At 35.7% G+C, this 16277-nt stretch overlaps 1 protein-coding gene across 4 annotated transcripts in view; it reads left to right on the plus strand.

Moving 5' to 3' along the window:
- The first annotated feature begins 1238 nt into the window (after window positions 1–1238).
- Window positions 1239–16277, plus strand: part of RAB28 (RAB28, member RAS oncogene family) — a 105118-nt gene continuing 90079 nt past the window's right edge. For 2 of the 4 annotated variants that reach the window (XM_082727459.1, XM_082727460.1), the window contains exons 1-3: window positions 1249–1562; window positions 6143–6239; window positions 11863–11951. In XM_082727459.1, coding sequence (XP_082583585.1) covers window positions 1488–1562; window positions 6143–6239; window positions 11863–11951 — 261 coding nt within the window. In that variant the 5' untranslated portion in view covers window positions 1249–1487. Of the gene's footprint in view, window positions 1563–6142; window positions 6240–11862; window positions 11952–16277 lie in introns of all 4 variants that reach the window. The other 2 variants (XM_082727458.1, XM_082727461.1) reach the window with 2 other exon arrangements.

Below are 16277 nucleotides of genomic sequence, written 5' to 3' on the forward strand. Positions count from 1 at the left end.
GGCATTTCTTAAAACTGTACTGCTTTCCCATTCTACTTCCTGCATTCTTTCCAGGACCACTGACTCTGAGCTAAGCTTTCTGTGCCTTAAGCTTATGCATCTGTAAAATGAGATAATTCTACTTACTTTATAGGGTTCTCGTGAGGAATGAACCATGATCATTCCTGTAAAGTAATTAACAATGAGACAAGCATAGTAGGTTGGCATTATTATTATAGAATTAATGTTTATTGAAATTTTCTGTGACATCTTTTACCTACTCTACTGGACTGAGACAGTACAGCAATTCTTAATACTTTTTGGGCTCAGGGCCTCTCTACATTCTTAAGAAATTACTGTAGACCTCAAAGAGTTTTTGTTCATAAACATTGTTCATTATTATCATTACTGCTTTGAAATTAATACTAAAATGTTTGGCACTCTGTAACAAGCACATGATTCCGTAACTGCCAGAGTAATGCCATCATATACATCATGCATCCCCTGGAACACATAAACTCGTGAGAGAATGAAAACGAAAAAGGCAAAAAAAAAAAAAAAAAAAAAAGCTGTTTGTATTATTATGAAAAGAATTTTGGCTTTATTGGCGTCCCCCAGGGTTCCCCGGACCACACTTTGAGAACTGCTGCTCTAGGTTCCTTGCTTGATGAATGAACCATCAGATTCTGTTGTTCTGTCCACGGAACCCCATGGTTTCAGAGATCAAAACAAGAGGCAGCGCCAGAACTCTGTTCAAGTGAAGGCCCCTACGGGCGCTTCCCCGCAGGCAGAACGGTCCTCGGCAGCCTCTGCGGCGCCCACGCTCCTCCCCGGACGCGACCCCCGGCTCTCCTACCACCTCCGGGTGGAGGGCCAGCCTCAGTGGGCTGCGCCGTCCTCCGGCTTCCCCACCGCCCAGAGACAGGCGCCGCCCCACTGCCTCTCCACCAACTCCCGGCTTCCATAGCAACCGGGGCGCGCGGCCCAGGCGACTACGCCCCCGCCTCGGGTTAAACCATTCGTTTCAGGGACCTTCACAGGGGGTGATGGACACACGGGAATGTGATAGAATGCCAGAATGCTACTGGGCTGCCATTTTTCTACCGGGTTTGAGTGATACATTTTGTTTTTCTTCTTCACAGCTGCCTGTGCGAGAGTAGCGCCCGTCTCGCCAGGTCAGTTCAAACGCCTCCCCCGTCCCAGGCCCGGAAATGGGCCGGTTTGCTAGGGAGGCTCGCGTCCGCGCGGGTTGGCGCAGAGGAGGGGGCGCGCGGCAGACGTAGCGCGTGGGGGGCGGGGCGGCGGCCGCGGGAGGGGAGGTGGGCAAGATGGCGCCCGGCGAGTGATTCAGCCTAGTTACGTCCAGCGGCCGCTGAGACTTCGGGGCGGGGGGTTCTGCCCCCACTGCCGCCCTTCCTCCTCTCCCCCGCCCCCGGAGACCCCCTGTTACCCTTCCTCCCTCTACCTCGGGGTGGGGGTGGGGGAGCGGGCCTGTTTCCCGGGACACCATGTCGGACTCTGAGGAGGAGAGCCAGGACCGCCAACTGAAAATCGTCGTGCTGGGGGACGGCACCTCCGGGAAGGTCAGTCCTCCAGCGGGCCCGCCGTCTCCGGCCTGCAGGAACCCCGGCGCGGCCCCTGCAAACCCCAGCCTCCTCCCGCCGCTCGGCGTCGCCTCGTTATCCCGAGGGCCGGGGTCCGTCTGATCGTGGCCTGGGGCCAGACACGAAGTAGGCGCTGGGTGAAGGCTGAAGAGAGCCGTCTAGCTCTCCTTAAATTAAATTAAAAAAAAAAAAAAAAGAAAAAGAAAAAGAAAAAGAAAAAAAAAAGTCACTTCCCAGCTCCTTTCCTGCGCGAACTCCTACTTCTTCAAGAGTCTAGCCGGCATCGCCCTCGTGGGAAGCTTTCCAGCTTCTTGCCTCTGAGGACTGGCAAAAATCTGCTCTTATCACTTTAGTCCAGGTCACACTTTGCCTCCCCACCCCCGCCCTCTCCGCCCCCACATCCCCCCATCCCCGCACCGCCGGCCGCCTTGCGGTTTCACGTACCTACACTGCACTCCCAAGAACGTGGCTCTGGAATTAGATTCCCTGGGTGAGCACTGCCCCATCACTTATGGTCGGGGCATCGGAGGGCAAAATTGCTTCCCTATTTGTGCTTCATCGGTAAGGTGGCTATTGATAGGGGTCGCCTCAGAGGGTGAAGTGTGCAAATACACATTCAGTGTGAAAATCCACAGAAAGCTTTCAGAACATGGTGTGCACTCAATAAACGCTGGCCGCTGGTTCGTAGCATCATACCTGTTCATCCCTGCTCCCTCCGAGCACAGCACCTGTCAACACAAGCACTCATTCAGCAAGTATCCACTGAGCGCTTACTTTAGGCTGATGCTGAGAGTACCGTTGCTATCGTGGCCGGGGGGGATCCTTGCTTAGAGTCTAGTCTCGGTGACGGTTGATCGAATAAATGCGACTGAGTGCTTGAGAATATCCGACAGCCAGTCCCCTTACCTCTTCAGGCTGACGTTTTTAACTCTGGGTTGGGGAGCTCCCGAAGAATCATCTCTTGGTGCTTGCTCTTTGGGGAGGGTCCATGGGATCTCAAAACAGTGTGTACCCCCCCCCCCCATAAAGTGAGGAGCCTCTACCCGGGGTGTCTTCACACCTGTCGCTTCTGTCCAAGACGCCAACACTGTTTCTGGGAATATTGCTAAAGTCCGCCTCCTTTCTTCTTCCCTCCCTTTTCCCAGCCAGGGTCTTCAGAAACGCAGGTTGTTATTGTTACCAGTTTCCGGCTCATGATTCCCCTTTACTGGTGTAGCTTGGACCCTGGCTTCTCTGGTGACGACTGCTCTTTGCATCTTCCTTGGCAGTTGGCCCTGCAGAACTGCTCCAGTCTTTGGTTCTGAGATTTGAGTTCCTAGGGCTCCTGGGAGAGTTGTCATTTATGTGCAAAATTTGGAGCATTCTGTTAATTTCTTTTCTTGCCTTTCCGGATGATATTTTGTTACTGATTTTTATTGCTGAGGAAAAACAACCTAATATGCTCTGATTACCTTTAAAAGATTTTTGGGAAGAAACTTTTTGAATGTTTCAATTGTTTTAAATAGATCAGTATTGTTTCTAACAGTCTTATTCAATAAAAATTTTGAGGTATATTTGTATAGTTTTCTGATTATTCAGTGTTCTTTTGAATACCTTGCTAATTTTTCATTTCCTAAATCCTTTTATGGTCAACTCATAACTGAATTCATTTCCTGTTTAAAATTATAATGACAATCTATAGCACTAAAACACTTGTTAAAAGAGACCAAAATTGCCAGTTACCCTGTGGTCTATCATAATTCTTTAAATTTTTTACTTTTTCTTCCACTATTTATCAGTTAGATTCATACATGTGTTAGTTGAATTTTGTTCATAGTTTTTTATCTGGGTTTTTTGTTTAGCCTGCCATGTTTTCTTCTGTTGCTAATTTAGTGTGAATAATTACAATTTTTCATCTCTGTCTAAAATTCTTTCTAGTGTAGGACAAGACATGATTTTTTCCCTTCCATATTGTTGAGTTAGGACTATCATTCTGCTTAAAAGAGTAAGAGTGGTAACTGTTTATGGTGTTTGACTTAGTCTTTATCATCTTGACTAAACTCTTTTAAAACTGTAAAGGCATTTTCTGCCAGAGATTTTCTGACACAAACATCAGAAACCTAACCTTTATTTCAATATTTGTATATCAAGCTTTTTTCTTCTTCATGCTCTATTCTGCTCTCAAGTTTTTGGCAGCTACCAAATTTCCCATTCTGTTTCCTTTACTATCCTTTTATGAAGTCAACCTCACTTTCATTCTTATTTGTATCCTTATTGAACTCCTGGCTGTTTTTTCTAGCATTAGTTTCTCTTGTCAGTTTTAACTCATGGCATTTAAATACACATTGATGGAAGCAATAGAGTATTGATATAATCACTAATAATTTCTCCAAGAGAAATTTAGCTTCTCCTTCTAGTAACATGTGTTTTTAGTTCTTTCTGTTTTGATTCACAATTTGATTTTATTACATATTTCTTAAGATTTTTTTGAGGCAAATATTTTTCTTGTTTTTTTTCTTTGGTGTTACTAAATGTAGTATGGTAAAAATTGTTAGCAGAAACTCACCAGACAAAACGATATAAAGAATCAGATAAAGACGTTTCACAAAAAGATGTTTCACATATGGTAGATGATTGTTCACGTCATAATTGTTTAAGAAAGGTATTTATATAATGACTTGAGAGAAATTATTACGTGTGAAAGAAGGCAGAAAGTCTAGAGAATTGAAGAGAAAGTGCCTACCACTGATTCAGTTGATTTTCTGTTTAATTTTTATAGTATGTCCAGAGATGGTATAAGAATACACTTTAATATTCTCATGTTCTCACAGGCCTGTATTTTTGACAGATTATACTTTCTTCCAATCAAAAAATCCTAGCTTTATGTTTGCCTCAAAAATGTGAGGGTAAGGTTTTCAGAATGTCGAAGTCCTGTTTCCAAGAAAAGAACCTTCGAATTTTTAAAACTATTCATTAATATAAAAATACTGAACTTTGAGACGCTTACATGAAAGTGCAAAATTACCTTAAATGGCACTATGCTAATGTTACATGTGCCTTGAGTTTCTCTTTCTGTTATAAAAGTATAGCAACCATCCCTATATTAAACATTTTGAAATATCTGTAATAGTTAAATAGTGGCAGTTATTTAACTCTGGAACTCTGAACCTCTTAACAGAAGATTTTGTACTGTGAGTTAAACACGCTCAAAGGCATAAATAAAGATAAGTGAAAAACAAAGAGTTTTAAAAAGGAATGCTTAGCTTTTTTATTCCAGGCTCTCAGTTATTATATTACTGTTACATGCTTTAGGAAGCCAAACAAATTTTCATTTGAGTGTAGTGAGTTTATTTCTCAGTGCCTAGCAGAACATCTTTCTTAGGGTGTTCAATAAATATTTGACCACATATCTTAGAAATTTATTACAAGTGCTGAGTATTTAAATAATAAATGAATTAGAGTGTGCACATTGTCATTTGTGTGAAAAATATGGTTCTTGTGTCAAAAAGAATTTTATGTCTTTTTGTTTGAAGAAATTGAAAATTGGCCAAGTTTTCTTTTGCATTGCTGCACTTATAATTATACTAAGGTGTCTTGGGAATTTTATTTTAGTTTTCATTATTTTAGGAGTTGATATCTAATTTTAACATTTAAAGTAAAAAAGGGCAATTTTCACTTTGGTAGTCTTTCTTAAAGAGCGTAGAGCTCTTTAAAAGCTTTGTGAAGCTGCCTTTCTTTTTTGGTGAAGTTTACAAATAAGTAGGGCATTTAAAATGTTTGAGAAACTTTTAAGTTATTGAGTTATTTCATTTGTTTCCAGAATGGTTTTTATTCTGCTTTGATAGGAAATGGTACTCCAGAGTTTTGAATACAACTTCGAGTTGTTATTTAAAAATATGTAGAAATATGTGTATCTATTCTGGTTGTAATATTCTTGTGACTTAATCCTTATGGTTGTTGGATGGAAAATATTTTTGCCCACTTAATATTAGTCTTAAAAATATCAGCTTCTTAATTTTAAAGATAAATATTATCTCAGTCATTCTGTAGTATAATTTTCATTAACTTCTTTAATATAGAGAAAAGTTAGACATTTAAAGATACTTTACAAGTAAAGGAAAATTATATGAACAGACTTTCCTCCTTTTAATTAGTACTTATTGTTTCTGAGAGCACAAATATTCAGAGTATTTAGCCTCAGAAATGAAACTTAGAATTGTATTGGACTGATATATATAGATATTTAGGATTCAGATCTTTAGTCATGTTTTAATTTTCTTGTTGATACATGTCAAATTCTAATTTCCAGCAAGGAGAAGGAGCTTGACTATCAGGGGATTTAAAGAGATCTAACCTATTAGTCTGTTGTCCTCACTAATAGCTGTTGGCAAGTGAAATTTACCTGGTGGAGTGTTAAGTCCCTCCTTGCTTTGTAACTGATTAGAACTGCTTAAAGTTGTTGGTTGGATTAATGGTAGTATAAATACTAAGATTACTTAATAAGGTTTAGTAATGACTTTATGTTTACATTTCTAAAACAAAGACATTAATTTTGATATTCTATGCATCAATTTTTTTAGACCTCCTTAGCTACGTGTTTTGCTCAAGAAACTTTTGGGAAACAGTACAAACAAACTATAGGACTGGATTTCTTTTTGAGAAGGATAACATTGCCAGGTAAGAGACTAAAAAATCTTAACATAGAAAATTGTACATATTTTACAATAATAGCAGAGATATGTAAAATAAATTTGGGGGCTCTTTCTGCATGAAAATATATATAATTAGCAAATCTATCATAGGGAGGTTAACTTTGATCAGGATCTCCCATGAAGACATATTGTCCATGAGTGTGAGAAAAAAGTTTATATATTCCGCCATTCTCCCGCTGTTTTTGACCACTCCACACATTTTTTGAGAATAAACAATAGTTACTTATAAAATTCTAAAAAGTTGAAAAAAATCAAATGTTACACAATTATAAACAGATATTGTATAAACTAAATGTGAAAAGACTGGAAAGGATTATTTTTTTAAAATATTATTTTGATTAGCCTCTGCTTCAGTTTTTTGTTCAAGAGAAAGTTGGAACAGAAGTATAATGTAGCTATGGAACTTCTGTGCTCTAATATGTGAATGCTGTTTTATGCAAGGCAGCATGAAATTGCTGGCATTTAATAGACCACTAAAATTTAGGGTCCCTAGGCACTCATAAAAATACAGTTTGAGCATTCAAGATGTTTCAGTTCACCATGCAAAGAAACTATTTAGATGCCAGTTGCAGCACATTTTGTGGGAAATACAGGGAAATAATAACAAAAAGAGAGTGGTTTCTGTTTTAAGTTAGTTTCTGAACAATTGGGGCTTTAAAATGCTCTGTCCATTCATTTGTGATGGTTAAATTATATGTTTAAAGTATTTTATTAAAAGCAGTTTATCTTGATTGACTTTCTAAACCAGTCCGTCTCTCTCCTCTCTGAGGCAACACATTTGAATAAAAAGGGTTGCAAATGTAGTATCAGATTCATATACTGGAGCGTGAGTGATATAGTGGGAAGGGGTTTAATAAATTCCAATATTATCGAAATATGTTAACCTCTCAAACACCCCATCTGTCAGACAACTCTCCATCAAAGTTTTGGAGCAGCTAATGAAAACTCTTGGTAATTGAAGGTATTCTGCTTATCTCTCTAGTGGTATGCTCTATTATATTTTGTGATTGTCTGTATTCAGCTACCAATGAAAAATAAATTGAAAGATAGAGTATGAAAAAAGAATTCCAACTTTCTGTTACTAAGTTATTGTTTAGCAAGAGGCTTATGAGAAACATATGCATATTTTGTTTCATTTGTATTTCCTTTTAATGTATTCAGAACTGAAAAATCTCATTTTATTTTTGTTATTCTCATTTGTGTGGATAGATTAATGCTGCATTCAGAGTATTTATAGCAATTACTAGAAGAAAATATACACAGGTCGTATAATATACATGCTGAAAGCTTATTTTTTGCATCAGTTTTTTCAGAGATGCCAGTTGTACATAGAGAACCGTCATATATCTAGTTATTGATTATTATTTTTGATGCTAACTAGCAAGAGCATCAGCTTTCTGTACCATTAATATTACTTAGTTTTTCTGACTTTTTTTTAGTTCAAAGCCTTAAATACAGGAACAAGCAACATTCAATCATTAAAAATATCTTAGGACTGGTTTTGGACATTTTATAATAGGTGATATATACATATGATGATTTCTGATTTGTTGCACAGTACTACCCATTTTAAAGTTTTATTACTTTGTAAAAAATATTTGGTATTTTTGAAATCAAAATTTATAGTATAATATTTTTAGAATTAGAAAGTACTTATATTAAAAACGACATTAGGAAATTTATACTCTTAATAAATGTATATTTTAATGTATTCCTGATTAAATTTTTATTTTGATGGGTAGAATTCCAGAAAAAAATTCTTTTTTTTTTTTAAAAGCAGTTGGTTTTATGTTACTTCATGAACTCAAAATTGTGTTAGAAATTTCAGTAGGAAAAAATTGTTTTGCTATAACTTGATATTATATAATTAATACATACATTAAGAAATGAAGTAAATACATTACAAGGTTCACAGTATATCCTTTACATATTTTAACCTTAATTTTAATTCATTGTAGTGGCAAATGTAGGATGACTAATAATTTGTATCATTTGCTAAAACATTACAGGCAGCATTATTGAATTTATAGTAAAGAACATACTAGGTGAATCTAATATTTGTGAAATATTCTAGTAAGTCTTCTGTCCATTCAGATTGTTAAACGTGAATACCTCCTGTCCATCTATTGACATTCTCTTCATGCAAGTTTTCAAGGTCATTACTTTGTAAATATTCATCCATTTTAGTATATTTCATGTTCCGGTATGCTGTATAGTCTGGATGCAACCACTGTGCAGAGTTTACTGCTTAAAATAGTGTATCTGTTAGTCAGAGATTCTGCTGATAGAGCTTCTTAAGAGCCTTAGTCAAAATACTTTCAGGAAGCTTGTGGGTACAGTCCAGTAAACAGCGTTCTACTGTGAAAAGGATTTCTAAGTCTTTAGTGCAAGAAGTGGGCAGACTTGTGTTTTTAGTTCCATCTTGACTATGCAGCACTTTAAGTAAGGTTAACCAAGGCACCAAGTGTACTTTTACAAGGTCACTGTTGAATCCTCTTGGTGGCTTTGATTCATACCAAAAGCAGCTTACCTGTATTTTGTCACCTCATTTACTTTATTTTTTTCCATTGGTTACATGTCATTTCTTACTGGGTAAGCAGGAATTTTGTAGCATTTTGCACTTGAGATTAGATTGCTGACAATCTCCTTAATGTTCTTTATTAGTGGGAAATTTATATCAGATGTATTCTTGATTTTTAAAAAAAATTTTACAGCATTGATTATTTGAGTACTATTTTAATAGGTAATTAGGTATGTCATTTTGAAAATACACATGGCAGTTTTATGTATTTATATTTAGGGAAGTTAAAATGAATATTGATTAGAATTCCATCTTTATGTGATTTTGCTTCCCAAATAGGGAAAGTTATTTTTATTTTTATGTGTTAATAATCCTAAAATCCACATGTAGAAGTTAAAAATATATTTCTAGACATATGTAACAAATATGCAGCGAGTATCATTTGCGGAAGCTATAATGATGGCAGAAGTGGGTTTTTTTTGGGGGGGCTAGCATTGTCGATTATCAGTAACGCATAACTATTTTTATTTCTGAGGCACTAGAATATGTATATTAAAAAAAACAAGCCAACAACAACAGTGTTTATATAGGAAGGTATGAATTTAAAAAATACCGGCAAAACATGAATATAAATATAAACTCACATGGGGGGCAGCTGAATATATGATTTAGTCTTGAAATGATGTAGTGAGGATTTGGAAACATGAATATCATGTTCATAAAGTTTGTAGCTAAGGTGTTCACAATAACCAATTCAAATTGGATCTGAATTTAAGGCAGAAAAGCTTTATATTTCTTGATGCAAAGCCAAGTGATAGGATTTATTGGCCTTGAAGAAAATGGTATTAAATACCTTATATGAAGTGTTGCCTACAATCTTACCAGAAAAAAGTTAATATTGTTAAGCACTGTTTTTTTTTTTTTTTTAACGTAAACAAATGATTGTAAAAAGAGTCTGCAAGTAAAATGAATAGAGTACTGCCTCTTTATCTAGGTGCTTCTTTTGTTTTTTTAAAGATTTTATTTATTTATTTGAAAGAGAGAGATTACAAGTAGGCAGAGAGGCAGACAGAGAGAGAGGAGGAAGCAGGCTCCTTGCTGAGCAGAGAGCCCGATTCGGGACTCGATCCCAGGACCCTGAGATCATGACCTGAGCTGAAGGCAGTGGTTTAACCCACTGAGCCATCCAGGCGCCCCTATCTAGGTGCTTCTTGAAGCGATTTAACATACTACTAGTGACCGCTAGTCCTTTCTCACCTGCTTAGTGTGAGACAGTGTCATAGAATGAGTTCAGTTTTGAAACTTGACAAATTTAGATTTTTAAGTAAATGGGTTTATTCCAGTTGTTGGATAAGTCTTATTTAGGTTGTGCATTTTGGTTTTCATCTTCACAGAACTCTAGGAACATTTTCGTCATTACTCTGTGAGGGTTGAAAGTGTGTGTATGTGAGAATGATGACGGGTGATAAACTTCAGGAGTTCTTATTAATGCTAATGGAAGTTCCTCATGTAAATCCTTTGCACGTTGGCAGATGCAACAGACCTACCTCAAAATAATGGAAAGATTGTAATAGAAACCCAACAAAACTTAGAGTTAAGGGTAAAGCTTGGCTGGTTAATCCATTGTTATACTTGCTTTTCAGTTGAATGATGTGACTAACATTCTCTGATTTTAATGTTTGGCATTGGCATAAAAATTCATGTCTTTATAATCTTTTTCATTATTGTTTTTGAAGTGAGAAGATTTTTTTCAGTGTCTTATGTTTTTATTTTGACTTTTTCTGATTGGCAAATCATTCAGGAAGGTACATTTTTTAGTGTGAGAGCTCATTTTGAAGATACTAATTGAGACTTTGTCTTCTTTGGAGAAAACTGCATCATTAGGAGAAATACTTTGAAATGTTAAACTATATTGGACATGGTCTTTAACTTTTGGGGTTATGGATTCATAAGGGAGAATAGTTTATCTCATAAATTTTTGTATCAGGCAAATACTTTGCAAAATAGATGAATTTTAAAGATTGCTTTTCAGTGCCTTTTTTTTTTTTTTTTAAGATTTTATTTATTTATTTGTCAGAGAGAGAGAGAGAGAAAGCACAGGCAGGCAGAGTGGCAGGCAGAGGCAGAGGGAGAAGCAGGCTCTCTGCCTAGCAAGGAGCCCGATGTGGGACTTGATCCCAGGAGACTGGGATCATGATCTAAGCTGAAGGTAGCCGCTTAATGGACTGAGTCACCCAGGCATCCTGCTTGCTTTTTAATATTTTTAAATGCTTTTATAATGCTTGTATGGGGAGTATTTGTTCTACCATTTTATGAAGGCTTTGAAGCACATATTATGATTTGTTTCAATGGAAATGCTTTGAGCAGTAAATGCATCATAATGTTTAGTGAAATACTGGGTACATCTGTTCTGAAGAGGGCTGTCATATGTGTTTATATTTTATAGATCAAATTTGAAAATATGTGGTTTTAAAAATTATGTTTTCTATTGCATATAAATGGGTGACATTTAAGTTTTAAAAAGTGCATTAATTTGAGATGAAACTCTGGGTCCATTTTTGTAGTCTGTTGTTAATCTGTGAGTATTAGAACCTGTAGAATTTAGAGTTTACAGTAAAATTCATTATGTGCTATAGGGTAGGTTAATATTATAAAGTTCTATTTTTATTTTTAAATTATATATATTTTTTACCTCCCGTACAAGTGTTCTATCATCCTATTTTCTGTTTAAGAAAAATTTTTTTTAAAGTTTTGAGCAGTTTATGAATTAAAGCTTTTTTTATTTTGGTCGTAATCATAAATATGGTTCTGTAGAAATGGGGTAAAAGTATAAACCTACATTCTCCATTATAATTTCTTTTGACAATATTATTTTACAGTTCCAAATATCTGACCGTATGAACATGCAGAATAAAGGGCAGATTAGGGTCAAATAAATAAATAAAAATCTTAAAAAAAAAGGCAGATTAGTTCCACAGTTTATCATTGTGACTTAGAATTCTTTGGAACTGTATTCAGTTGTTATTTTGTTACTTACCTTTTCTGCATTCTTGTTTTTATATTCAAGGGAACTTGAATGTTACTCTCCAAGTTTGGGATATAGGAGGACAGACAATAGGAGGCAAGATGTTGGATAAATATATCTATGGAGCACAGGTATGACATAAATTCTATGATTATTCCAGTTCTAAAAATACTCTTCTCATAAGCACATACAACTGGGTACATGCATACATAAACACACACACACACACACACACACACACTCTGTCTCTCTCTCTACCTTGATTTTTATCTGATATGTGGAGAGACTGATCTTACATTTTATGCATATTCATTTTTCTCTTAAAAGATACATCTCAGATTTTTGTGTCTGGCTTTTTTGTTTAATTTTTTCTGCTTTAAACTAAGTACATTCAAAGTGATATTAGATAAAAAAGAATTGCTGGACAGAGATTTGTGGGAAGCCACAGTTCTTTGTTTTGTTCACCTATTTGGTAAAATGAATTTTGAAAATAATAATCTCTTTCCTCTTTATCCTTTAAAGTCTACCTTCAGGGGTACATATTGGATTTTTTAAAAAGATAAACATTACATTAGTCAAGCTTCTCATAATATTTGACTCTGAATGTCAAATAAGGTAACTTTTTATTGTTTATAGATTTATCTAGTTAGTGGAGAGTAGGAAGATTTTGTGAATCTCAGGGCAAATAATACAAAATTAACAAATTTTTCTTCACTAAAAATTGAGGGTATGTAATTCTCTTATTTTTACCTTTCCATCATTTAAAAACTTATTATTTGATTTATGTAAATTTGTTATAAATAGAAAATTATAAACTTAATGTAAAGTCAACATAAACCACTGTTAAAGTATATAATCAGTGGCATTTAGTGCATTCACAATGTTATGTGACTGTTCTTCTAAATCATTTTTTTTGTAGTATTTTATGCTATTATGTAATTGCTTAAAAATCAGACATTATTGGTCGAATTTGTAGAAATTAAAAAAAATTTTCATCTTTTTTAGGGATCCTGAGTTTAGTAAAATATCTGTATTCTCTTCTGATGTCCCTCATATCTTATGAGAAAGAGCATGTTATATTCCCTCTTATAAGTTGTCAAATAAGATTTCTGTTTTGAAGGTACATATGACATTTTTTTCTTGCCTTTTATTGTTTATACTTTACAATTTGTGTGAATGTTATAAGACTGTATCTTGTTTAATTGAACAGCAATGTAAGTACAGTATTTCTGAGAAGTTCATGAACATTTTCATCAAAGTGTACCAGGAAACTATGAATTCTGAGATGATCAAAATGAATTATCGTAAATTAATGAAAATATACTTAATTTTCTCTGCTTTCCAGAGTTTCTAAATTAGCTTATGCAAACAAAATACATGAAGTACATTTTTCTAAATATATGTAAATTTTTTATCTAGGCCAGAGAAGCTCTGAGGACAATTCACTACCAAAAACAGGGGAATGTTACTTTTCAGAAACATTGCTTTCAAAATGTTCCAATAGCATTTTAAGATATTTAACAACTTTATATAGTCATATAATTATTCTTCAAAGTGTATCTATACTGTTTCTAGAGTTCTATAGATGCTTATATTGCTCATCTCATGAATGAATACTTTGCATTTTGGTATAAATGTTACAGGATAGAAATTGCTCAGAAATGATGTTTTGTCAGGCTGTTTTGAGGACATCAGTTTAATGGATTATTTAGGTTCTCTAACTTATGTATTGTATATAGAAAGAATTATCTTATATATATCTGGGCTATTAAGCTAGTGAATCTATTTTTCTTAAAGCATTTTTGAACATCAAGAAGCTTATTGGAATGAGCTTAGATTCAAGTAGAACTGTTTTACCTTGTTTACATTTTACCTCCAGTAGCATTAAACTTGAGCAATCATCTATTGAATAGTGTTAGTTGAAACAAAATAGGATTGACACCCAAGAAAGAATTAGTGAGATATTTTGACAAGAACTAGTTCTAAGAATCGAAGCATTTCCCAGTTAAATTCCCAGATTTTAAATTAACTTAAAATTTTCTAGGAGTCTTCAGAAAGATGTCATAGGCTATTTTTCATAGTGGTTACAAGCAAACACACAGTACATAGTGTTTAGTGCCCTGTAACCTGTGGCTAACAGAGGCTAATAACAAACCTCAGAGAAGAACTGGGTGTTTCATTTTTGTAGCTCTTTCTGTCCTGGAATCTAAGTGGTTTGCAAACACTGCCTTACTGAGCATAAACTCAATGAAGTGTAGTCATTTGTGAGGCAGAACATAACTACTATTGTTGCCAGTGCCCCACACAGATGAGCCAGCCTGTTAACCGCCAACAAAAGGATTTGGTTGCCCACATGATGCCCACATGATGGGGAGAGAATGCATCGTGAAGCTGGACTCTCTGAGGCCATGTGCTGTCTTTTACTGTGCATTTCTTACTTGGATATTTGCCATCTTATAACTGATTATACAGACCTCTCTTGCATTAGTGTTTCTTCTTATAGGTTGTACTTATGGAGCAAAGTGTATGTTGTAAGTACTATGGTACAATCTATATGTTTTAACACATTTCCACATATAATTAAAAGCTAAAGTAGATTATTTGTTGTACAAATCAGGGAGAAAAAAATACCTGTATTACGGGAACTGGGAACCTTTCATTTTGTGGAAGATTAAATTGTGTTTGTATTGTGCCTGTTAAATTTCTGAACTAAATCTGTGGAATAACTTACAGTATTTAGATAAGTTATTGTCCTTTGAAACTTAAGTATTCCTTTGAAAATGCTATCTATCTGGTTAGTGGTTCATCATGTTCATTAGATAAGGTGATAAGTGAAAATAGGTGAAAACAAAATACTGTATGAAGAAACTTTATGTAATATTTACTCAAGGTCTTGTGGTCTATAAAGAGAAGGGGTGATAGTGTCTTCTAGTAATTGCAGGCAGAAAAAGTGAAGTTAAGGCATAGAAAATGCAGGGATCTTTTGTTGAAGAATTTGAAGATACAGAAGGATTTCCAAAAGTCATAACAAAAAGATTTGGGATGAAGAGGAGCAGTTTGAGGGTATATCAGGGAAAGCAAGCACAGAGCAGTGTAGGGAAGAGATATAGGAGAGAAAGATGAATGGAACGTAGGTAGGTGATAAAAGTGCATCAGGAGATATGGGTTTCAATGGCCTTAGGGTTGCCAAGAAAATACTTCTAGCAGTTCCTTGTAGATTGCTTCAGTTATTGCCATGTTGTGTTGCATTTCTGAGAGATTTATACTTTCTTGTGGCTGAGAAGATTCTGATAGTTTTCTGGAAGCAGTCAGAAGAGGTCCGGATTGATGGATGTGGTGAGAGATTCAGAGCTTTGAGGGTGCTTGTGTTATAGGCTCCTGAAGAGGTGAATACTTAGACATATGACTTTGGTGTGTGCTGAAGCTGGTGGGTAGAGGCCTTGGTATTGGTCAGTGGCTGCTTGTATGAGTTTTGGTCAGTTGTGTCTTTCAAAGAATTGCCTTTCATCTCTGTGATCAACCTTTTGGCCATAGAGTTGTTTATATTACTCCCTTACTATTCTTATAATGTTTGTGGGAGTAATAGTGATGTCCCCTCATTAATTTGAATTTTCTCTTCCCCTCTCTCTCTTTTTTGATTAATCTGGCTGGAGGTATACCAGCTTTTGGTTTTGTTGAATTTCTCTATTATTTTCTTCTTTTAAATTTCACTGATATCTGCTCTAGTTTTTTTTTTTTTTCTTTGTTTGTTTATTTGACAGAGATCACAAGTAGGCAGAAAGGCAGACAGAGAGGGAGAGGGGGAAGCAGGCTCCTCACTGAGCTGAGAACCCGATGTGGGGCTCGATCCCAGGACCCTGAGATCATGACCTTAGCCGAAGGTAGAGGCTTTAATCTACTGAGCCACCCAGGTGCCCCTCTGCTCTAGTTTTTATGATTTTTTTTTTGTTGTTGTTCTGCTTTCATTAAGCCTAAATTGCTCTTCTTCCTCAGTTTCCTCAAGTAGAACCTTAGATCATTGATGTTTCTTCTTTTCTAATATATGGATTCAGTGCTATACATTTTCCTCTAAGCACTGTTTTTGCTATATCCCACAAGTTTTGATAGGCTGTGTTTTTATTAATTTATTTTAAAACTTCTCTTGAGACTTATTTTTGACCCATGTGTTATTTAAAAGCATCTTGTTTAATAACCAAATATTTTGAGTTTTTCCAGCTATCTTTCTATTGTTGATTTCTGGTTTAGTCTAAGAACACAGTTGGTATGATTTCTATTCTTATAAATTGGTTAAAGTATATTTTAAGGCCCAGAATGTAGTCTGTCTTGGTGAATGTTTCATGTAAGTTACTGACTGTCAGCTGCTTAATGTATCAGTCAGTGAAAAAGGGGGTGTTTAGGTCTCCAACGGTACTAGTGGATTTGTGGATTTACAGTTCTATCAGTTTTGGCATTACATA

Source organism: Mustela nivalis, assembly GCF_964662115.1.
Source record: "Mustela nivalis genome assembly, chromosome: 4".
Taxonomy (NCBI): domain Eukaryota; kingdom Metazoa; phylum Chordata; class Mammalia; order Carnivora; family Mustelidae; genus Mustela; species Mustela nivalis.